Source organism: Micrasema longulum, unplaced genomic scaffold, assembly GCF_059751315.1.
Source record: "Micrasema longulum isolate JH-2025_06_02 unplaced genomic scaffold, ASM5975131v1 h1tg001190l, whole genome shotgun sequence".
Lineage (NCBI taxonomy): Eukaryota > Metazoa > Arthropoda > Insecta > Trichoptera > Brachycentridae > Micrasema > Micrasema longulum.
In genome coordinates, this window is record NW_028278377.1 from 200,030 (window position 1) to 224,418 (window position 24,389).

At 32.4% G+C, this 24,389-nt stretch overlaps 2 protein-coding genes across 5 annotated transcripts; one reads left to right on the forward strand and one right to left on the reverse strand.

Moving 5' to 3' along the window:
* The first annotated feature begins 623 nt into the window (after window positions 1-623).
* Window positions 624-15,910, forward strand: Got2 (glutamate oxaloacetate transaminase 2). Its single transcript, XM_088234068.1, has 9 exons — window positions 624-791; window positions 1,139-1,295; window positions 2,333-2,476; window positions 3,846-4,052; window positions 6,407-6,502; window positions 7,793-7,943; window positions 13,208-13,382; window positions 14,030-14,180; window positions 15,474-15,910. The coding sequence occupies exons 1-9, from the start codon at window positions 706-708 to the stop codon at window positions 15,594-15,596; spliced, it is 1,290 nt and encodes a 429-aa protein (XP_088090194.1). The 5' UTR covers window positions 624-705; the 3' UTR covers window positions 15,597-15,910.
* A 392-nt stretch (window positions 15,911-16,302) lies between these two features.
* On the reverse strand, window positions 16,303-24,171 carry LOC148276582 (uncharacterized). Of its 4 annotated transcripts, none has more exons than XM_088234066.1 (7): window positions 23,975-24,171; window positions 23,646-23,820; window positions 23,145-23,478; window positions 22,757-22,919; window positions 20,254-22,374; window positions 19,635-19,931; window positions 16,303-16,652 (listed from the first exon to the last, which is right to left on the reverse strand). In XM_088234066.1, exons 1-7 carry the CDS (start codon window positions 24,033-24,035, stop codon window positions 16,594-16,596), a joined length of 3,210 nt encoding a protein of 1,069 aa, XP_088090192.1. In that variant the 5' UTR covers window positions 24,036-24,171; the 3' UTR covers window positions 16,303-16,593. The 4 variants fall into 4 exon arrangements, with proteins under 4 accessions (XP_088090192.1, XP_088090191.1, XP_088090190.1 ...); XM_088234065.1 differs by having other exon boundaries at window positions 19,635-19,955; XM_088234064.1 differs by having other exon boundaries at window positions 19,635-20,081.
* Window positions 24,172-24,389: the final 218 nt, after the last annotated feature.

Sequence of the window (24,389 nt, forward strand, 5' to 3'; positions counted from 1 at the left end):
ATCTGTTTATTATTATGAATACTACTACTTGTCCTTTGGTCGTACATAATACATAGGTACGTTAATTGGTTAGTATAGGTAAATAGTGATTTCCGTTTTTTTCAAAGTTGATAAATTAAAATAATGTAATTTCTCTTCATATTTTCATAGTTTCTATTTTATTGAATGAAATGTCAGCACATCGTACTTAATAATAACGAAACGTTTTTGTCACCTGTAACTATTTTCTGCTCAGATTTAGTAACCTAATTAAGCGATTATTAGTTATTATTTTATTACTAAGCTTAAAATTACGATAAACGTTAAAAATGCGTAAATTATTGGGATCTAACTGAAAATCGAATCCGGAACTCTTCGTGTGTCAGGCAAGCGTCAGCCATTAGTCCAAGGGGGCCGCCAGTTGAATTGATATTTAAAAAATCCACTTGCATGTTAAGCGAAATTTTGTAATTAAATAAGGTCGGGAAATTTAATAAATCCCCCTTACCCCACTATCCTCGCCCATGGAAGAATGAGTCTACTGAAATCTACCGATTTATTTTACTGTATCTACCGATTTTCGCATGTTGGAGGCTGGCAACGCTGGCTGACATTATATAGGCTGACATTGGGAGACGACCTTAGGTCATTTCGTCGAGTGATTTTTGACGTGTTTCTTATTGGAATTTGCCGGTAAGGGGCTAAATTTCCCATATTGCTCCGAAAATGGCACACTCCATGAAAAGTTTTTCCAAAGTTGCGTCCAAGGCTTTCAACAATAATTGTAACAATGCCATTATAAGCCGTGCAAGGTAAGTTTTAAAACATATCCTTAAATAGAATTTTTAATTAAATAATTATTATTTATTAATTTCCCACATTTTTTTTTACGTATTAATATTTTTAATAGATCACCAGTTTCATTTATGTAATCATTGCCATTAATTATTATTTCAATTAATTTTAACGATAATATATTAGTTAAGTTATCTTTTAAATTTTTAAGGATCATGTTTTTTTTATCCTCTTGGTTTATCAGAAAAACACGATTTAATTTAATTTTACGTGCATAATGCAAAATATGTTGTTATTTCAATGATGGCTATTATGTAACTTATGAAATTCCTTTTATACTAACTTTGGTTAACATCAATTATAGTTCATGGTGGAGTCATGTTGAGATGGGTCCCCCTGATGCCATCCTGGGAGTAACTGAAGCCTACAAGAAAGACACAAACACCAAGAAAATAAACCTTGGTGTTGGTGCCTACAGAGACGACAATGGAAAACCATTTTTGCTGCCCAGTGTTATGAAGGTAAGTAATTTAGGACAAAATTCGAACAAATTTTAACAATGACAACCAGATGCTGGCGATTCCATTATGCAAGTCAAACATGTACAAAAAAAACTTTGTTGCTCCAAAGTTGTATATGTAAGTTATACTGCCTAGAATTATTACCAACAGGCAATAAAAGTTTACCCAGTAAAAAAAATAAAGTTTGACTTTTTAATTTAGATTGTCTTTTTATGTTTTATTTTTATTTATTTTAAATTTTATTTTCAAAATTTAAATAGATAAGTATAATGTGTCAATATTATGAACATAAATATGTATCTGCAGTGCATACTATTATATTTTTAATTTAATATTTTTCTATGTTCACTCAACAATATAAAATAAGTTTATTTGTGCCAATGTGGGTTTTCTAAATTTGTTTTCACTCTTGCACTAATTATTTCTAAGGAAATGGAAGTAATTTTTTTAAATTTTGTCTTGTTCTGGTAACTTCTGTATATAATATTTTTTAAAGTTAAAATCTTTGTGTATCTCATCTATTTTTCTGAACTCTTTTAATGCACTATAATGTATTATGGTAAAATAACAACGTACATTGTAAATCTACTTTTTAATGTATCACTATTTAAACATGTAAACAAAAATAAATATACATGTTTTTGTAATTTCTCTTTGTATATATCTTTGAATCAGTTATCTAACTCATAGGAGTGCTAATATCTTGTTTATGCGTCAAAATTTAAAAAAATATATGCCCCCTGAGATTGTAAACAGTAAAAATAATATATTTTCTTTATGATGTAGGTATTTAACCTTTTGAAATAATACTTTCGATAAATATATTGGAAAACAATGATGGAAATGATAAAATATTTTACACTTAGTAGATTTAAATACCTACTGGGTGTAATATTTCAATTGTTTGAGGTACTAACTTTGCTTTAGGTATAACTAAAACCCAATATTATTTTGACTGATTCCATGCATCTATTATAATTAAAACAAATATGAAGTTTTTGTTGTCAAATAAAAAAAGTATTAGTTTTGTGTTTCAGGCCGAAGATAATATAATGAAGAGGCGAATGGATAAGGAATATGCCGGAATCGCTGGAATCCCAGAGTTCTGCTCTCAAAGTATTAAATTGGCACTTGGAGATAATAGCGAGCAAGTGTCTGGGGGTGTCACTTCTACCGTTCAAGTAAATAAGTTTTCAATGAATCAATTATAATAATCACAGAGAATCATAACTTAGTGGAACAATGCATAGTTTTGAAGTACATTTTTGTTTACAACACGATAGAAATCTCCGAATTTCAGTAATGAAACATTTTCTTTAAAAATGAATCAACTTTAAAGATTAAAAATATATATATATTTTCTTTGAAAAGTTTTGAATACATTTTTTTTCAAGGATTCCGAATTCACTAAATGTATTGATATTAGGAATATCTTTTAATATTATTTTAATTTATTTACACTACAAAATAAATGCACTTTGGCGAGGTAATTGCTAAAAGCAATATTTTCCAACCAACCAGACTGGTGAAAATTGGTTATAATTTGTAGTTTTTATTTTTATTATATAATATATAATAATTACAGCTGTATTTAGTGGGCAGATAGAGCTTGTACATATAAATATATTATTTAAAAATACTTCTGTAACATTTTACACAATATTCATTTGTAAGCAGGTACTTTATTGACACCAGAAATGAATTGTTTATATTTACAAATAATCTGCGGTGGAACACCACAATGTATAAAAAAAAATTGAGATACCTTTTCATAAACCCACAAATTTGACAATGTTTCATTGTTCTCTCCACTCCTGGATAAAGGTCTTTTCCAAACGTTTCCACTCCTCTCTATCCCCCACTTTTTTCATCCATGTTCTACCGACTATTGAGGCAATGTTGTCTGCCCATCTTTTTTGTAGCCTTCTAACACTTCTTTTTGCCAGTGGTCTTCCCATTATTATTCTGGGTGTCCACCTGTCATCGTTCTGACCACTGGCATTTTAATTTTGCAGTACGATCCAAGATATCTACGACTCCGGTTCGGCGCCTAATTTCTTCATTTCTATTTCATTAAACAATAAGGAAGTTCAGTGGTTCTTTTTAATTGTTTAAAGATAAAACCCAAAAACCAAAAAATAAAAATAAAAATTTATGTACAGTTTTGTATTTCTGGTATTACTCTGCATGTGACGTCTCAAATTCTTTTCAGCTTCTTCTTGGTCAGTTCTGCCGTTTGGTCCATTCACTTACCGTAAACCGGAAAGCTTTCACAACTCTCTTTTTTTTTGCAGCACAACAGGCCACAGGCTCTTATCACTGGTTGATTCATATGAACTAGTGATGTCGTTCGAAGTAGTTTGATTTTATTAAAATAAATTTTCTTTCATACATTTTCTCGAAACTTTGCAGTACAATTTAATGTTCTAATTTTTACCACGCGTAAGAAAATATTTTTTGTATCCAATTTCCCATAGGTCTGAAGTTCCTCATTAAAATGTAGGGTAAAATTTTATGTAGATATTGAAAATTTAACATCTATCTTTTTAGGCTATTTCTGGAACTGGTGCATTGCGTGTTGGATTTTCCTTCCTATCTGCCTTCCACAACTTGGACCGAGGAGTTTACCTGCCGACACCTTCCTGGGGGAACCACACTCCTATCATCAAGCACTCAGGACTAGTACCCAAGGCCTATAGATACTATGACCCAAAAACGTGCGGTTTTGATTTCAAAGGAGCTTGCGAAGATATTAATGTAAGTTCAAATAGTTAGCCTTAAAGAAAATCCTTACTTTCTCTCCGATGACGCTACAGCCGATATCGAGCTTTGGCCTCCTACAACATTCGCCTCCTACTCCGTCTGGCCTCAAATGCCGTTTTCCAATTCGCTGTCAGGACTCCATCTCAGCCTGGGTATTCCCAAAATCTTCTTCCACCTGGGTGTCCGCTCAGTAGTCTTTCAGGGACGCGTGAATCAGGCATTCGCTGTAAATGTCTGGCCAATCTTAATTTAAACAGTTTCATATGTGTCCAGATGCTCGGGGCCTGGTATATGCTGCATAGTTCATCGTTAGAGCAAATGCGCCACTGATTACCTTCTCTCACTGGTCCACTGATACTTTGCAATACTTCTTCTAAGATGTCTCATCTCAGCCACCTTTGCAAAGCAAATCCTTACAGTTAAATACAATAGTAGAGTGTATGCGCTTTGGACACCAAACATTGAATTTGAGTATCGCCTTCCTTGTTGGTCGCACAGTATTGAAATTTATCTAGTCAAATTAAGTCTCAATGTACTAATTAAAAGTAATTCAAGTTTCATTATTAATTTAATAAGAAGAAAAGAAACCTTAATGTGATTACTTGCACCCAGAGAAATATTGTCCAGGGCAAGGATTTCACAATAATAGATACTAAATTTAATGTTTTTATCACATTTATTGATACAATTTCAAAATATTGAGTACCTATAAAGTTTTATGGTTCCCATGTATCGATATATTAAAATAAAGTCAGGATAGTAACTGAAAAAATGTACATATTTTTGTGTCTCTACTATCCTGACTTTATTCTAATATATCAATACATGGGTACCATAAACCCATGTATTGATATATTTTAATAAATTCAGGATAGTAACGGAAAAATGCACATATTTTTGTGTCCAGGCGGATGAAGAATACTCTTCTGTGTTGAAATAAAACTGCAACCAGGAACCCTGGTCGAGTGCTTTCGGCTCTCGGGTAAAAATCCAGAAAAGGGAAATCGAGCGGATGTAAGTCCACCTCGTAGTCCTGGGTTTGATTCCTGGTAGGGCAGGTTATAATATTGGTTTTTAAGGTGGATCTACAATCCAATGTTTCATTGTCCATGGACTGGCACCTGAAACATGAGACTGAACACCCTACATTCACAAAATAGACGATCGAGATCGGTGCGAAAATGGGAATGATGATGAAGACTCCATATTGATCGCAATATTTTTGTAGTTATTATTTAAAAAATAAATTATTAGTGATTAAAACCAGTTTAATTATTGTTTTTATCTGATTAGATAGCTACATGTTTAATTACATAATTAATGGTAGATGAATAATTATTTATCTATACCATGCGTAAGATGCATGGACTGTAGCTATCTATTTTTCGATGTTTAAATTATTGAAAACAACCAGTTTGAACCAGCCAATTACAGGTCATAATCTCTGTAAATGCTTAGAATTCCATATCCCTTCTCTTAAATGTTCTCCTTCTCTGTTGTAATATCTTAATTAAATTATTGTATTACTGAACCTTTTAAAATGGCTGGCATTTTTCAACCGATGATATAACTATGGGAATTCAGAGGCCAAGAATTTTTCAGCCATTATCGACAATATTTGTGAAATTTAATGTTGACTTTGTTTTTACAATTCAGCAAATATTTTATTTTTACTTATACCTGGTTGTAAATTGTTTTTTTTTTTTTCTTCATAGTCAAACACTAAAAATAATTGATTGATTGATTTGGTGTTTATTTTGTAGAACTCCATATTTAAACTTATAATATTAGAAAACAAACACTGATTTGAGTCTACTGAAAACTTTATTTTATTTTTACAAATATAAAAAATATAAAAACAAAAATTTCGTGACAATTGTGACATTCAATCCATCTAATCTTCACATTCGTTTGAAAATGCCCTAACAAGGCGAAACAATGTTTTTATATTGTTTATATTTGTAAAAATAAAATAAAGTTTTCAGTACACTCAAATCAGTGTTTGATTTCTAATATTATAAGGCTAAAAATAATAATTGTATGACAATATTTATGTTTTTTGTAGATATTTCTTGATAAAATTTCGTAGTCAATGATTTAGATTTTTTAAAAATGACAAAATTCCTCGGTTATGTTTTACTTTGTTTAATTTTCACCAAGTGCTATCGAGCCCTAAATAATATACTTACTTACCTTATCTTCTTATTTCCCAAAAACCTTTTAAAAAATAGCATAAAAGTTGAAAATGTTGTGAACAATGTACCAAAATTAAACAACGTATAACTTAACCGAGGATTTTTTTGATATTTCTATCAAAATCATTAATAATTGTTTGATTTTTTCAAAAGCAAATGCCAACTGGTTCCATCATCCTACTTCACGCCTGCGCTCACAACCCTACTGGAGTAGATCCGAGTCCCGAGCAATGGGCTGAATTATCTCAGGTTTGTTGCATTAATAAATACTGCAAATTTACACAAAGCTATATACAAGTCTGCATAGTAGTTACAAGTCAAACAATATTATTTGTTGTTGCATTTTTATCACATCATGATACATGTTCAAATGCCACTAACCTGTATTTGTTTACGTGTGAAATAAAGTAAAAGGTGGATCAGAATCATGATTATGCCAGTTGCAATCTTAACAAGTTCTCTATTTTCATACCTACGACTATTACTATATATAAATATTGCTAGGTTTTACAATCTTAATATTGTGGGTACTTTGCCTATCCATAAGAATTCAAATTAAGCCAATCATTCATGATTTATTAAAGTTTTAAAAATTTTAAATTACTCTGCTCGTGACTTCACTAGTTCTTTTTGGGTTGTCCTGATTGGGTTGAAATCTTTCACAACACTCTATCATCAGTTGATTGAGAAAAAACGTCATTTAAAATAGTTAATTTTTTCATTCATTTTAAATAAACTTTATCATACAATTAAATGCTCTAATTTTTACCACGTTCAAGAAAATATTTTTTATATCCGACTTGACTTCCCATAGCATTGAACTTCCTCATTCTTTTTAAAAGTATAATTGATCCAAATAAAAAAAATCTAATTCATTTTTTTAACAGTGAATGTAAGTTTAAGAATACCTAATTTTACCTTATTTTTTAAGTCCAGTAAAACACACGAAAAGTGAGGGAATAATACAATTTTGCCATTGTAAAATGCTTTTTTTTAAAACGCGACATTAAAAAAATTAGGTAACTAAACAAAAAACAATATACTTAAAAGATTTATGTAACTAAAGTATTATTACTCTTTGACCACCAGATTACGCCACTTGAAATTTCAGTCAGACTCTAGTCAAACATCTCCAAATCACTAGATCAGAAAAATTACGAAATATTTAACTCTTAATGATCGCATGAAATTAAATACTGTCAATTTGTGCATGGTTTTGTATATTCTTTCAGCCGATCGTCTGTAATTGCATACATTGGCAATATGTCTGCTTTATTACTAGGACATTAATTTGGAATATTTTTTAAGTGACCCAAGCAATATTTATTACCATTGAATTCTGTAGAAGTTTTTCGCCATTATTTATTTTTGGTGGCATTTTGTAGTCACCTGATTTCAAATTTTTTCCATAAAACTGCATAACTTCAATTTTGATTTTTCCGACTTGTCTAACTAATGAACAGGACGATCAACATTGAAATGTTACAATTTTCTTGATATTTACGTCACTAGATTCTGTAAAACGTATTGAAATTACAGCTTATAAAGAAACGCCGCATCTTCCCCTACTTTGATATGGCTTACCAAGGATTCGCCAGCGGAGATGTGGCTAAGGATGCCCAAGCCGTCAGGATGTTCCTGAAGGATGGTCATCATATTGCCCTGGCTCAGAGCTTTGCCAAAAATATGGGTAAAAATATTTTATTTATATTTGCAACAAAATTTTGATCAGAAAAACTGTCCTAAGATACCTGTAATATATTTTCGGCACAAGTTCTGCACAAATCCGCACGAATACATTGGTTATTTTCGTATTTATTGAAGGATCTAAAAATAATAACACTTCTCCTAAAATCTAAAAATATTAACAATTTTGCTGTCACTAGTCGTTGGAAATTTTTGAGATATACAAGGTATTGGCATTTGGCCAACAAATACTTATACACACTTGTGTTATTATGTCACAATATCATTAGCCATTCACATGTTCAAGATAAAAAATGTGTTTGAATGACTTTTTACTAAATGTTTTATCAAATATAAATATATTTTTTTAAAGAGGGACAACATTTTTGAAAAGAACATATAGAAATCTAGGTATTACAAGGGTTATGGCCTGTCATTGGCTGGTTTAAATGGCCACTTTACACACTTTTTCACCATTCTGCCTATGTTTGAACATCCACATTTCCTCAACTCTTTAATCTGTTTACTTTTGTGAAGTAAAAGAGATGACACCTTTATTGGTGTAGGTAAGATTCATCTGGCTCACTAGGCAACACTTGAAAATACTTGTTAATGTTTATACCTATTTCTCAAAATGTACTGGTATTGGTATAGAGTGTGTCCAAATGTTTGTAGACTATGTTGGATTCCACTCCCTAGGGAGTTATCAAGAAAATAATCTTTGAAAGCTACAAATTTTTAGACATTTTTTTTTTTTTTCAAAAGTATTTATACTATTTTATTTTATTTGGGAAATCAACAGTTCTACATACATATTTATAGTAAACAAACAGATATAGTGTATAAACTCAGAACTAATAACAGATTTCCACAAAGTATACAAATTTAGTAAAGAAAATATATTACAAATTAAATAAATACATATAAGTTTATACAAATAAAAATGTTATTGCTATAATCCTAAGATAAACGTCCTGCTGAATTGTAAGCATATAACTCGTCAGCAGGTTCTTATATTATAAATTGCTTAGATTGTTTCATACTTAACATACATTAATAATAATTTCATTTGAAAAACATTACATGTTATATCATATTTTACATTTTATTATATTAGAACAAATTAAAACTATCATTAATACAAAAAACTTTTTTCCATTAGCCATAATTTGAGCATGCGTCTCACTCCTGTATTTAACTCTCTATTCTTAATATTGTTTGGTAACATGTTACATATTTTAAGTATACTGTATTGCAGTGTCCTTTTGCCATATTTATTACAATATCTAGGAACAGCTAGCCTTTCCATACTAGTAAACCTGGTGTTATAATCATGTACCAATTTGTGTTTATACTCAGAGTGCGATGCATGCTGACAAATTAAATTGTACCAAAATAGAGCCCTAACTGATAATTTATTCACAGATGGTATTAAAATATTGCGTCTCTGAACGGTATTCATCTTTATGTAGTACCAATTTGATCATTGAATTTTGCAAAGTTTGAATAAAATTCTTATTAGTTTCGCTTGATAACCCCCATGAAGTTATTTGTATTTTTTGTTTCAAAATACAAAAAAATTACAATACATAATTCCCATGGGTTAGCAAACTCATTCTGGGCAAACTTATCATGTAGTTCTAATTCTATTACTTATTGCTCTTAATCGCTTACACAATTTTCTTAAATGTACATCCCATTTAAAATTACAATTTACTAAACTAACTGGTACTTATAAGAAATAAGAATAAACATTAATAAGTATTTTCAAGCGTTGCCTAATAATTGGTGAAATAATTCGGTCAGATAAATCTCACCCACATCATTAAAGGATTTGCTTCACAAATCAACAAATGGAAATAAGATGATTGTTTAGAACAATTGTCATTTATAAAATGAGTCCACCTCCATTGTTTATGTGGGTTCGCTTTATTTATTGTGGGAGTAGAATATAAATATTTATTTAGAAGTTTTTTTTTTTAAATAAAATAAATATTTCATCGTAAAGGGCCATTTCCAACGAGTTGTAAATAACTCACTATTAGAAAATGGAATCAAGTTTGGGTAGAGTGGGATTCGAACCGCAGACCTTTGGTCTGTGAGTCCGAGACACTAGCCAAACGACCACAACCCGAAGTTTGCGTTTTTGTTTTAATATTTTATCAATTAAGTTCTCACTATATCCATTATTATTAGCAATCTGTTTTACTGTGTTATTCTTAAAAATTAGTATCATCTAGTGGAACGTTAATTAACCTATGTATCGTTGAATGGAATGCGGAATGTTCATTTGATTTTTGATTTGATGAATTATGAATAATTGTGTCTATATATGTTGGTTTACGGTAGATATTGAAATCAATTTTTTATTGTTAAAGACAAGTCCAGAAAGTTTAATTTTTTATCTTTTTCTTTTTCTAAAGTAAATTTTATTTCTTTACGTAATGAATTTAGGAAGTTAAAGAATGTCTGAAGTTCTCGGTCCGTCCCTGTAAAGAGACAAAAAACATCGTCCACATACCGTCGCCATAATATGATACGTTTAAGAAGTGGTGAATTACATACTTCAAAATATTTCATTCTCCAGTTCATTCACAAATATGTCAGCAAACAATGGGCTGTCCCTTTATTATTATTTTTTACTACTAATATATGTATATGTTTATTGTAATCGTGGGAGATATGGTGAGTGGTGATAGCAGGGTGGTCCATTGTCATTCGAGATAGTAAAATGTTTGAGCGAGTGATCTTGGGTTGCCTTGCTGTCGCTTCTTGCTGTGTTGTCTTCGGGTTGCAATACCCTACCGATACCACACCACACACATACAACTTGCACCTATCTTGGAATGGGTTTACCTACAAAAATAGATACAACAAAAACAAACATGTAAAAATATACATTGTACATTGGGATTATAGTATAATAATAAACGGTTGGGATATTTATTGTACAGCGCCTTTGAGGTGATTTTCACAAAAATGGCGCTGTATAAATTATCCACAATAATAATAATAGATTTTTTTTATAAATATATACATTGTGTATGTGAATGTGATTTTTTTTAAATACCAAACAATGATTATTATTTACATTATAATTCCAAAATGAAAACAAATTTGAAATCAAGATTCAGATGTATCAAATAGGCGGCTATTTTCACAGACCTAAAAAATAACACTTTGTTGGATAAAGTGTAGGCATTGAATTGAAGGTAAAAACATATTTTTTTTAATCCCTCATATACAATATAAATTCCGTGTTATCTCAAAACATCCCCTAATAATAATCATTTTGTGTTCTGTAATTCGTGTCGATGTCATGGATAGCAAAATATATATTTAATGTTTGGATAGAAATATTCAATCAGTCTTTGTTTATGTGAACTTTTTTTACGTCATTCAATATCCTTTTATCAGCTGTTTAAATAAGTTCTTATCTCATATTCTGCCCAAGGTTATATAAAATATATCATATTGTTTGGTTCATTGCGCATGTTGATAGCTATGATGTATGTACATATATCGTTTTCATAAATACATTAAAATTCTGTAGTAAATAGAAAGCAGCGTGTGTCTAATATGTAGCAGGTATGTATTTTTAGAAAATGAAATACCATTAATTTAGGATGTTTTATTTTTTAATTCAATTCACTTAGTTATGATTTGTTATAACAATTTCATCTTTATGAATTGAAATGGATCAATTATCTAAAATTCTCCATTCATTTCATTTTAACAATAAGATCTTAAAATACATAGGTCCTTCTTCCATTATTATTTTTTTGTAAAATTTACATGTACATATTGTTCTTCCAAATTTACTGAATCTCCCTCAAAATAGGGTCCTTCTGAAGCTATACATTTTTTCCAACGATCAATCGCCCAGAATCGCTGCGGAATCGCCCAGAGTTCCCTCTGCGAATGTTGTTTTATGTCTTCAATTGAGTCAAAACGAGTTCCACAAAGCGGTAATTTAAGTTTGGGGAACAGAAAAAAGTGTTGGGGAGCCAAGTCAGGAGAATACGGGGGTTGTTTGACGATATTAGTTTAGTTTTTGTTAAAAAAATTATTCACAATGATGGCTTTGTGAAACAGAAATCCAAGAGTTGTTCTTCCACAAATCTTGCCTTTTTCGGATGTTCTCTACCAAATGTCTCATAATGCTCAAATAATATTGTTTATTCACTGTTTGGCCATTAGGAAGAAATTTCAAGTGAAAAATACCACAAATATCGAAGAAAACTAAGCGTGAACTTGATTTTCGAGCGTCTTTGACGTGGTTTTTTCGGTTTCGGCTCATTGGGCAAGCACCATTCTGATGCCTGTTGGCTAGTTTGCATGTTGTACTCATAAACCCATGTCTCGTCACCAGTTATGATGCGCTCCATGAATGTGGGGTCCATTCTGATTCGTTCCGGCATGTTCTCAGCCAATTAAATTCGTTGTTGCATTTGAAAAAAATTAAGCACTTTTGGAACAAGCTGCGTTGCGACGCGTCACAAACATCAACCAAAATCATTCAAACCGATTTATGAGACATGTTTAATTCACGTGAAAACTCTCTCAAGCTATAATGACGATTTTCAAGCACTAATTTCTTCACTGAAGTTTTCTTCAGTATTAAGGACGTCCAGGACGAGGTGAGTCTTCAACCACTTCACGACCCTCTTTGAATGCTTTGTACCACTCAAATGCTCTTGTTCTTGATATAGTAGTCACCATGGGCTTTCTGCATCATTTTCAACTCGGCTGAACCTGAAATTTCATTCGCAACACAAAATTTAAAACGGCATTCAATGTTTTTGACTGCTGATAATAAACTAAATAACAGATTGCAATCAAACTGATAATGTAGTCCATGAAAACAAAGAACTAAAACACCAATACACATTACGGTACATAGTTAGAGAGGAAGAGTCTCAAACTGGTAATCCCAGCATGAAAAAGATCCACCTCTTTTGGTAAACTGTTCAACAAATTAATCATCCAGGAAGAAAAAATGGTCTGTGTTGCCTAACTCTTAAGTAATTGCTCGGTGCGTTTAATTTTATACACTCCAAAATGTTGGAATTATAAATTAACCCGTTCAGAGATTTAAAGGTCATCAAAAGGACGACGATGTTTCTTCTGGCCTGCAATAATAAAATATCCAATCTAATGAGGTATACTATACATACCACCAGATACATAAATAATAAAAATACATTATAGCCTCTGTACTAATTTTAAATTTATTGAAGATAATATTCACTAAAATGACTTCTACAGGACTTTACGGAGAAAGGGCTGGAGCCTTCTCTCTTGTGACTGGATCTCCCGAGGAGGCCAAGAGGACCATGTCACAGATCAAGATTCTCATCAGGCCAATGTACTCCAACCCACCCATCCACGGTGCTAGAATCGTTTCGGAAATATTGTGTGATGCTGACCTGAAGAAGCAATGGTGAATATTGTATTTGTCCCATATAAACCAAAAGAAATTCAGCTCAATGGTACTGTCATGGACTTGTGAATCAAAGGTTCGAGGTTTGAACCCCGCTCTATCACAGCTTGATTTTCATTTTCTAGCACAGTTACTTACAACTTTTACAAAATGACCATTAAATTGAAATATTTTGGTAAATAATAATGCAAATATTTATCTTTATAAAAAAGTCAACAAGATAAATAATATTATGTCTTAGTACTTAAAAAGGTTGACAAAATAAACAAAATTATTTTAAATGTTAACGAGTTTTTTTTAACATTAAAGTTTTCTTTTGCCTTGTTGGTGATACATATTTTCTTTTATCTTGTTCTTAAGTGAGTTCCTCGAGTTTGGAGTTTGTTGATAACAGGTCTTTTTTTTCCACTACCAAAGAACATTAGGGGTGTAATATTAAAATGTGGAGTACCTAATTACTATTATTTTTTTATGTGGCAGATGAAAATGCGAACCCTTCATCTATCATACATTATTGACGCTTAAGTTATTCTAATACGTAGGAAATAGTGTTCTCATAATATCTACACAAATGCCCCCTTCAAAAATAGCCTAGTAATAATAAGCTTGGTAATGTTTTTCCGTTAATAGCTTCATATTTTAAACAGGTTGGTAGATGTGAAGGGAATGGCTGATAGAATCATCTCTATGCGCACCGCTCTCCGTGATAACCTGAAGAAGGAAGGAAGCCAGAAGGACTGGTCTCATATCACCGATCAAATTGGCATGTTCTGTTTCACTGGACTCAATAAGGAACAGGTAAGATACATATTCACTTAATAAAAATATATTATTGACATTTATTTATTTATTCGACAAATTGTTATCTGCATTACTTTACGGGCTGTTTAACCCATTACGTAATGCCGACAGTAAATAAAAGTTAGAAGTCAATGAATATAAAGCAGATAGCTGCTAAACTGTCGATATGTACATAAAAAAATCCATATTATCTGCAGAACCCATATTCAGCAAGGGAATTGCCCTATTAATGGGTGAATTCTGACTTACAATTGCATGGCTTCTCTGGGTGTGTAAAACAGTGCGTGAGATCTTGCTCTAGTATAATTATTGGGAACACACAAACTGATCGCTTTTTAACCTTATCTATTTCAAAGATGTGGTTTGATTCAGAAGAGTCCCAAATTATGGAACAGTATTCTAGTATGCTGCGGACTAGTGTACTATACAATGTGCGAATAGCGGTAGTATTATTGAAATATCTAGTTTCGAAGTACAAATCCAAGCATTTTACTAGATTTATTTACAACACCAGCAATATGGGACTGAAATTGTGAAATTTGCTTAAAAAATAATACCATTTTATCAGCAGGTTTCACATATTTTGCCCAGAACACTCAACATTGCACTGTTCGAGCTAACTTCAGGTTAAGTATTTATTAAAAAAATCTATTAGCAGCATATTAAAATCCATAGGGTAGTGGTTATAACTCAGAGTAATAACGCGCTACAGCTATGGAGATACCATTTTGTTCTATTGCATGGAACAAAAGCGTTGCAAATTTTTAGTTTAACAACTAACGTGTAACGGACGGTTTCATTGATGTGCTTGCGATTCTCGACCTGAGCACATACAGCCCATTGTTTTGCTGTAAACTATACCTAAGATTGTGATTGATAATCCTAGTTGTCTGTATGGGCAGCTCTATGGCAGTACTCTGAGGATTATTGAATCCATTTGAAATTTGCCTGACAAGTTCGTGTGTGATGAACGGGGATTTACCATTGTTCCGATTTACCTCTTTATATTACTTATATACATACATATTAACAGATGTATCTTTTCCCCTCGTAATTATATATGTAGTAATGAGATTAATAATTAAAATCATTTTACAATATGAATATCTCTCCGTCAGACTTGTTTGAAAACCTTTAGTTTCGGTGAGAAATACAGTTAAATCTTCTCGAGAAAATGATTATTCAAGAGGTTTCTTTACTGTTAAAAGAGTTGGATTTAATTTTATTTTTCCTAAATTTGAGGATCTATATAAAAATGAATGGCATTAAAATAAACATGTTCCTTTTTAGGTGGATAGAATTACCAAGGAGTTCAGCATCTACTTGACTAAGGATGGACGCATCTCTGTGGCCGGAGTGACGAGCAAGAATGTGGAGTATTTGGCTCACGCCATTCATCAAGTTACAAAATAAGAGTCCAATCTAATTTCCAGTAGTGTGATCTAACGGAATGCACATACATAGTTAAGTGGCACAGTGATTATAAAAGTTCTCTCCATAGTAAACTGTTCCATTCATAGCCTAGATTTATGTAAAACTCCAAGATATTTTTTTATTTGAAAGTTTTATTTTTGCTAAACATACAATGAGCATTTATACAGAGCATTTAATGTCTAATCTTGTATTGAGCACAGGTTTATACAACTTACTTTTCCCCTTTTCAGATTTATAAAATATTTTTGATAAATTTACTCGGTTACACCATAAAAATAAATATTTTTTTCTTATTTATTTGTTTTATTTCATTTTATATTTAATGTGTAGTTTTACAATATAATGTCCCTTTAAACGGTCCGGTAACAGTAACATTTTCTCTTCGATTACATTATATACATTTAGATGTTAACATGCTTCTTCCCGCACTCAACACAGATAATAAAAATATGATCATCGACTCCATCCGATAGTGTACAGCTCACAATATTTTCCTTTCACTTCCTAACATAAATATAATACTTCTAAATGCATTCTTGTCAGTGTGATAACATTATTATTTTTACAATAATAAAAAATTATTAAAAAAATGTTTATCAATAAAATAAGTAGTTAAAAACAAGTGAAAATACCCAGAGATAAGTAGGATCAGGGACAGCAGTTGCCTATGTACATACAAACATGAAAGTGCAACAATTTCATTTATTAACAAGTGTCCAATCATGCAAGTGTTTGTATTCACATAATACCAATGTATCTGAATCAACGTCTCCATTTATGTCTATATAAGAAAACACAAAACTTTACTATGTATATATATACACAAGACACGCAAATTCTATCACTATAACTGATCAGTGTAACAAGTAAAAAATGTTGATTTGTCTACGTGAAATGATTTGTTGCGAGTTCATGACCTCACTTGGACTTAACCTATTATATACAGTCATATTAGGGATAACATAGGTGACCATCTTCACTCCATGGCTCCACTTTCTGCACAAGGCTCCAGATCTGTTAGCCTCTCACCGTCATCTGAAACAGTTATTATTATTATGGATAACTTATTTTTTGTAATACCTGTCATTACATGCTAAGGATTTATTAAAATGATTTAGTTAATGGGTTATTCCTTCTATTGCCAATTTTATTTAGTCCTTATTTAATATTTACAGTGTACCCTAGGATCAAAGAAACACCTTGATATTTATAACAAGAAATATGTATTTCTTCTTCTTCTATCTTGTAATCTATGTAGACTCGTGTGAAATCATAGCCGCACAGAAGTTAAAAGATGCAATAACTTCATTCTATGAATGAAAAAAGTTTTTTTTTTAAACAATATACAAACCTACAATGCGCATATTCAATAAAAAAAGTGATTATTTTTGAAAGTCCTAAATTTAAACTACAGTAAAACCTCGTTTTTACGTTTCTCGATTTTATGTTTTCCTGCTTTTACACCGAAATGTTCAGGGCTCATTTTTCTTCATACATTCTCATACAAATATTCCCCCAATTAACAATTTTTACAACCCCGGTTTTACGTTTAAAATTTATTGGAATTCATTTGATGTGTCAAAAAAAGCCAAGATTATGTCGTAATAATGATGCCGCGGCCCGCGCGCCACCGCGCGTGCCACGCGAATGATGAATAAAAAAAGGAAAACAACTAATAAAGGATAAATTATTGTCTTAACCTAAATTCAAAGCAGGTGCAGTGTAATTTATCTTTTTGTTAAAGTGTCTTAGTTTTCATTTGAACAAAAACGTCATTTTGGCTTGTACAAATCATGATACACAGTTGACAAACGGTTAGAAACAAAAAAAAAGAAAGTTTTAATATCATTAAACTAAGATGTTTAAAACATAACAATAGAAATATTTAAAGTTATAAAAAATATGATTTCAAAAGTTGTCGTAAAAGTGGAAACAATTTTTCTGCGATCTATATGACAGTTGTTTTTATTGATGCCATAGAAAAAAAAAGTGATACCATATAAATAAAATTTCCCAACATTTAGTGGAGAAATTTTTGTATGTTATTTTATGCAAATTCAAAATTCTATTTTCGTTTTTTTTATTAAAATAATTTTAACATGCTGTTTTTAAATCAAATAAAAAAACAGATTACATAATATTTTTTTTTTTTAATATAAAAATATTTTTAGTGAAATCATTGAAAATAGGTAAAAAAAAATATTGTCAATTTCCACTTATCACCGTTTTTACTATTTTTCTGGAAGTATATTCACACGTTAGTGTAGCAAATCAATTTAATTTTTATGTAATTCCGATTTTTTTTCCATACATTTTTCATTTCCTCACTTTAGCGTTTTCCCCAGTTTTACACTTTTTTCTCGCTCCCTTGAAAAACGTAAAAAGAGGGTTTCACTGTATTAAATTTCTTTCCCCATAATTTATTTACAGTAGGTACATAATATAGTTCATAAATTAAATGACTAAACTTTTATTAAAATCCTCTGTTAAAAACACTTCTGATGAATGGTGGTTTATATACGAAACATAAGATATTTTTTGATACAAGTGTATACCTTGGGTATCTTTTATTTACATAAAAATATTAAGTTATAAATTAATTTATGTTAACACTTATTTTTTTTAAAAACACATAAAACCAGCATGATAGAAACTATGTACTGTTTTAAAGTATCCAAAATTTACAAATACATAAATATAATCTACATGGATTTTTTTTTAAATAAAGATTATTTTTTTAAAAATTATGTAATTTCCAAAATACAATTCGATGTACATAGTAACAGTTCTACGCTGAGTGAATATTGTCTTTTATAATAATTTACACACAATGCCAATAAACTGTTGAAATTTACATAATTTATGGGTGACATAAATACACTTACATATAAACAGAATACAAACGGAAGCAACATAGAGCACACACACCATTAAATTGTTTCCGATTGGCTTGTTAGAAGAACTGACCGAAAAATGTTAGGATATTCTGAATTTGAATGAAGAGATTTTACCTTTTTACTATGCACATAAAGCAATTTGATAAAAACAGTTTGTATATCTTTGTAGAACTGTAAAACATTTTGTTGACCTCTAACCTCATTCTTCTTTACCTATACAATGTATATAAAAAAAATACCGCAATTTTTTCAATTGAAATATAAACTTTATAAATGTACCATACATATATATTTACTGTTTACATATTTACTACATGTGCGTGCTAACATCTCTCCTTTTCTGTAGGGGTAGGCAGAGGATGTACAATTCTTCTTCTTCCACTTTCATACATGCTCTGATTATGTAGATTTTCAACATAAACTGATTAAAGGTTCTGATTTACATACCTAATCATGCTGAGACTTTTTTGGCCAGTGGTGAAAAGAACGGAACCACAATATCAGAGAAATGATATTGTGGAAAATAAGGTGATCGGGTCTAGACTACCAGGAATCAAACCTGTGTAGGACCTCAAGCACGATAGGAGAATGCGCCAACCACTATGAGGTGGACGTATATCTATACTTTATTTTTTAAGGACTCTTACCCGAAAGCAGCTATCGAGCCGATAACACTTGTATTCTTCATCTGTCTAGACACAGAGAACTAGTCACAATTAACAAATATTTTTATTGTAATACTAATACTTATACAGCGTTAATAAAATATTTAATACTATTCATTATCGGATATACTACAAATTTAAAAAAAAAGCAATTTAAAAAAGTTTGTCTTAAGAGATACGTATTAGGTATTTACGTGGGTCTTTTCGCCACTGGACGATGATACATTTATTTGAGTAACTTAAGTTGCATAGCACATATTTTAAGAATACAATTTCTGTCGAAAGAGTTCAGTGAAAAGCATTGCCCGGTATTCTTAAGATTGCACTTATATTTTATATGTTTTATGTTTGTGTTTTCTTACATATATTTTCTGTTTTGTATTGCAACCCTTAAGTTGAGTGTATTTAAACACATTCTATGTAGGGTTTTGGTAAAATATACATATGATACATACCAATATTGTCATCTGCTAACAGTTGATGCAGCTCCAATGTGGAATGGGACTTTGGTTTAGTCGGTGGCCCCTGTGATTCTCTTTTCACCTGGTCTCCAGGCAACTGGAAGATGTCGTCAGCAGACATCATTCCATCATCCATGTATTCGAAGGTGTCGAGGTTAATATCCGCAGAGGCAATGGCCGTACTGAAGATGTCCACCCGACTCGCTCGAGATTGCCCCTTTCGCTGAGTGTCTCCTATTAGGCGGTTTCCATCTGCTTTCTTCTCCGCTACCTCGGTTGGAGCCACGTTTTCTGATTGCAAATTAAAATTTTTTCCTAGATTTTTTGCCAATACAAAAGAAGAATCATTACTAGATGAACCCTCATCTTGGAGTTGACTCAGCAGAGTTCTACTCGTCTGAGTTATAGAGCTATGTTGTTGAAATATTGCATTACTTTCATCTACAACAAAAGTATTAGTGTAACAGGTGGGAAAGGGTGAAATGTTAGTCTCCTAGACAATCGGATAGTAACATGCACAAATGGTACGATTATTAATATTAAAGCAAAAATGTGAGTTGAAATGTTAAATATGGTAATTAGTTTTGTCAATGTATATGAAAAATAAACTGACCTGTATTTCTCGGTAAAGATTCATTTTCTCTCGAGTCCCTTTTATCTTTTTTGGATTCATCTTGCGACGAATCCAGATATTCATCTTCGCTGTCACTAGACATTTCTAACTCGAGGGCGATTTTATTCATTTCTGCCGACTTGTCTTTATCGGAAGTATTTTCTATGTCCATATCCCAATCCGTGACGATGGATGATGCTGTAGTTTCCAAGGGTTGTTTATTTTCGGAAGATTCTAGTTTGGGCAAGGGCTGTTGATCGGTAGAGGATTCCTCAGGCTCGGGAGCATTCGGAATATTGACTATATTCATAATAGTATCGGGATTAGATTCCATGGAATCTGTATTACATACTTGGTCTCCTAATTGTGAGTGGAATAGTACCGGGGTATCTTCAGTAATAATGGGATGATCCTGCTTAACTCCGAGAGAAATATTCGCACTGTCCTGAGCGGATTGATCTCCCTCCAGAAAGTCTCCCAGTGTACCCGCTCGCTCTAACTGTTCGTTGCTCATCTGTAGAACTATAACATTTCCAGTGTTTTTGTTGATGTCCGCACAATTCACTTCACTTTCGGGGCCCACATTTGCAGGCGTAGACGTCACCGGGTTCACTTTGTTTACCATCATAAGTTTGGTTAGATCGTTAGTGTTTTTAGAGAAAGCTATGGCCCCTTTACTTAATGAATTATTTTTTTGAACTACAACTAAGTTACTCTTAGTGTGCGCTGTTACAGGCCGTATAATAGCTTGTCCCTTGGGTTTAGGAGCTATTTGTACATGTGATGTGTGATGAGATTTATTTAGTGAACTTTCAGAAGTTGGCATATTGATATGTGTCAGAGTGTCTTTGGAAATAATTTTAGTTGCTAATATATTGGAATTAGCTTTGGATACAATAGTTATATTACTGGATTTATTTTGGCTATTCAACATTTGGTTTCCTGCCGGAACTAACTTCATGGTAGTTTGTCGGCCCGGAATTCCCTTTACTTGTAACTGGGGGACTGATTGTCCTATAAGAGAGCCCTTCCCACCAGATTTTGCTGGTAAAATTACCATCTTTTGACAACTTTTCGGAGTAAGGACGAATGTCTTAGTTGATAATTTCATTTCAGAATTACTGACAGGAATAATTTTGGAAATTGTCCCATCGCTCTCTGCATTTTTATTTACTTGGGTACTACCGTCAATGTCCTTCATTAGATGGGTATTGTGTCCCGAAAGAATCATGTTTTTTGAAGGAGTAGAACTAAGACTCTTCTGAAGGAGGCTCGGAGAAATGGTGGAAGACATAGATTTAGAGACTAAAAGAACCTTTTCGGATGGCGTAATAGGTTTAGAGGCGAGATTGGCATTAAGTTGAGTTTGGGATTTAGGGGGTATTTGCTGTACATACTTAGCAGTTATTAATTTTCCACTAGAATTTATCATTTTTTGCGGAGTGTTCTGGGAAGGAGCTACCACAACCTGGCGATTCTGTAATACTTTAATACCGCCCATATCAGAAGGCTTGGAAATTATCTGCATGTTAGTCACGTGAATCTTGGGGGACGAAGGAGTATTTTCTGTCAACGAGTCACCTTTCTTCTTTATTATCAAGTGACAAGCTTTCCCCGTAACGGATTGGGGACCCTTGTTGATGGATGGAGATGAGTCCATCTGAGTGTTGATGATAGTGGAGATGGGAGACATTTCATCCGAAGAAGGTAGAGCTACGGTCTCTTGAGGTGTAGGAGGTTGTGTGAGAAGTTGCATAGTTGGAGATTCCAATAAATGTGTATTTCTGCCGGACTGTTTCGCATCGCTGATTGATTCCTCTAAATTAAAACCCTTGGCTATAGATTGTGCGAAGTTAGCTTGGAAACCCGAAGTCTGCGATTTGAGGTTATTCCCATCCACTGGATTCTGTATGTTGAGAGCCTGGGAACCGGCTATGTGAGGATCTGTTGGAGACTTGATACCGCTACGTACACGGTGGTGTGGAATGGCAACTTGTCCCGAATGTTTGGCATTCTTGCTGTGTGCAGATCGCGGTTTCCATACAGATTTTGGAGTGTGGCCATGATTTGCGTTGCCTTGCATTTTGTAGTTTTTTCCTCCAGATTGCTTTGCTTGTTTAGCTGTTGGAGAGATAGATATATATATTACATATTTTGAATGCTTAGTTTGTAGAATTAATAAAATAAAACAAAATAATATTAGTCATTTTTTGTTTTCTAATGGATTTTGAGGGTACATAAAATATTGAGGACATATGTGAACTAGGTATCAAGTTTTCTTTAAATTTTATTAGCAATAATATTGGTTCAAATATGTAATATAAGAATATCAAGCTAGAATATGCGCGTGATTTTAAAAATACCAAAATTAAATAAAGCTTAAAAGATGGTTTAAATAACAGAACCAATTGAAACTCATTATTTATCTATGCCAGTCAAAAACCAAGGAACAATGGACATGTTGGAAGTGGTGTGAGTAAAGTGTTGGAAGATTAATACTTACCGGGAGTTTTAGAATAACTAGAATATATCTGAGATATGTTAAGGTATCTTTGGTGATTGGCGCGGTTAGCGGAGGAAGCGGGTGGTGCGGGGGCTGCAGGGGGAATGCGGGGGGTCGTGTCAGGCCGACTTCTCTTGCGCGGAGGGCCCTCTTCGGCCGCTAACTAAAATACAAACAATTTATCATTTTATCCAAATGTTTTTTAAATAAATAATATTTAAATTAAAATTAATCGTTGACTTTTTCTATCAACAGTAGATAAATTGCCAAGATTATTTGTAAAACAAAACAAACAAATGATTAAATACAGATAAATTGTGATGCATAATTATTATAATGTTGATTTTGAAAAGATTCATTAAATTCAATAACTAATAAAATTGTTTACCTTTAAGGAATTATCCCACATAACGACAGGGGGATAGTTTGTTTGAGGAGTGGTTTTTATATCGGGTTTGACATCATCTCCTGTAGCTGCTGCAGATTCGTCCACCTCCATCTCCTGATCCATACCACTAACGGGACTCTTGGGAGATACCGGTACAGCTTTTTGCTGTTCTAAAGCCAGATTCTCTGCCATTTTTTCATTTTCTTTGGCAGCCATGGAAGCCGCTATGTCAGCTATCTCTGTGTACATGGTTTGGGGGATCCCACGGGGTAGAATAGGTATTTTTCTCCGACCTTCACATACCCAACCCAATCCAGTATTAGGACCAGATAATCTAATAAAAAATGGAAAAAAAAGCTTAAGGTTTACATCACATAACTAAAGCATACAAATGTCACAGTTGAAATCCGCTAAAACTATAAGTTTCAATCACATAACCAAAGTTGTGCAAATATCATAGTTCAATAAATGTAATTATAAACCAATAAATAAAATCCTTACTGCTCAGCGATGGTAGAAAGTAGTTCATCATTCGAAACTCGTCGAGCTTCGGCCGTATGGCGGTCATTTGTAATGCTTAATGCACCTCTGAGATCCTCTAGCAATTTTTTTCTGTCATCTGCCAAGGCTCCCTGAGCTCGAAAAACGCTAATCATACTTGAATATGCTTCTAATTCTGCATAAAAATACAAAATAAACCCATTTTATATCATATAGCATCATATTATAAAATGATTTGCTCATTTTAAGACATAAATATACCACTGGCATTTCAACAGTAAAGGAGGGAAAAATGAATATGAAGAATTGTACAAAGAGTGAATATTTACCGAGGCGACGAAGCGTCCGTCTACAGTCGTCCCGAGTCATGTCAAGTAAGATGGGCCACATTATTGGATTTTTACTTCAGAACATCAATCTATCACAATTTCCATTAAAAAGGATAAGGCTTATTTTAGGAGAGAAAGAATTGGCAAGCCTCCATACTGTTTACTTCAAACGCCAATCCGATCATCTTTGACACTTCGGCTTTGGATGCGAAATAATAAAGGGATGCGTTTATTTTAGCGTTTATATTACACGCAGCCAGAGTCATTGTGGTACAGTACCTAACTACCGTTTGCATACTACTAGGTAATATTATTTTCATGTAAATCATTTTTATTTATTATTGATGTTATTAAATAAATTCAGAAAAAACAGACGATCACATTTAACAAATAAATCAGTGACATTGTTCCTACA

Excerpts from the sequence above, each read along its gene's own strand:
- Got2 (XM_088234068.1), top strand. The coding sequence starts at position 706 with ATGGCACACTCCATGAAAAGTTTTTCCAAAGTTGCGTCCAAGGCTTTC. Across the intron at positions 4,053-6,406 it reads GAGCTTGCGAAGATATTAAT|CAAATGCCAACTGGTTCCAT; the intron begins GTAAGTTCAAAT and ends TTTTTTCAAAAG. Across the intron at positions 13,383-14,029 it reads GCTGACCTGAAGAAGCAATG|GTTGGTAGATGTGAAGGGAA; the intron begins GTGAATATTGTA and ends TATTTTAAACAG.
- LOC148276582 (XM_088234064.1), bottom strand. The coding sequence starts at position 24,035 with ATGTGGCCCATCTTACTTGACATGACTCGGGACGACTGTAGACGGACG. Across the intron at positions 23,821-23,974 it reads ACGGACGCTTCGTCGCCTCG|AATTAGAAGCATATTCAAGT; the intron begins GTAAATATTCAC and ends ATTTTTATGCAG. Across the intron at positions 22,375-22,756 it reads TAGTTATTCTAAAACTCCCG|CTAAACAAGCAAAGCAATCT; the intron begins GTAAGTATTAAT and ends TCTCTCCAACAG.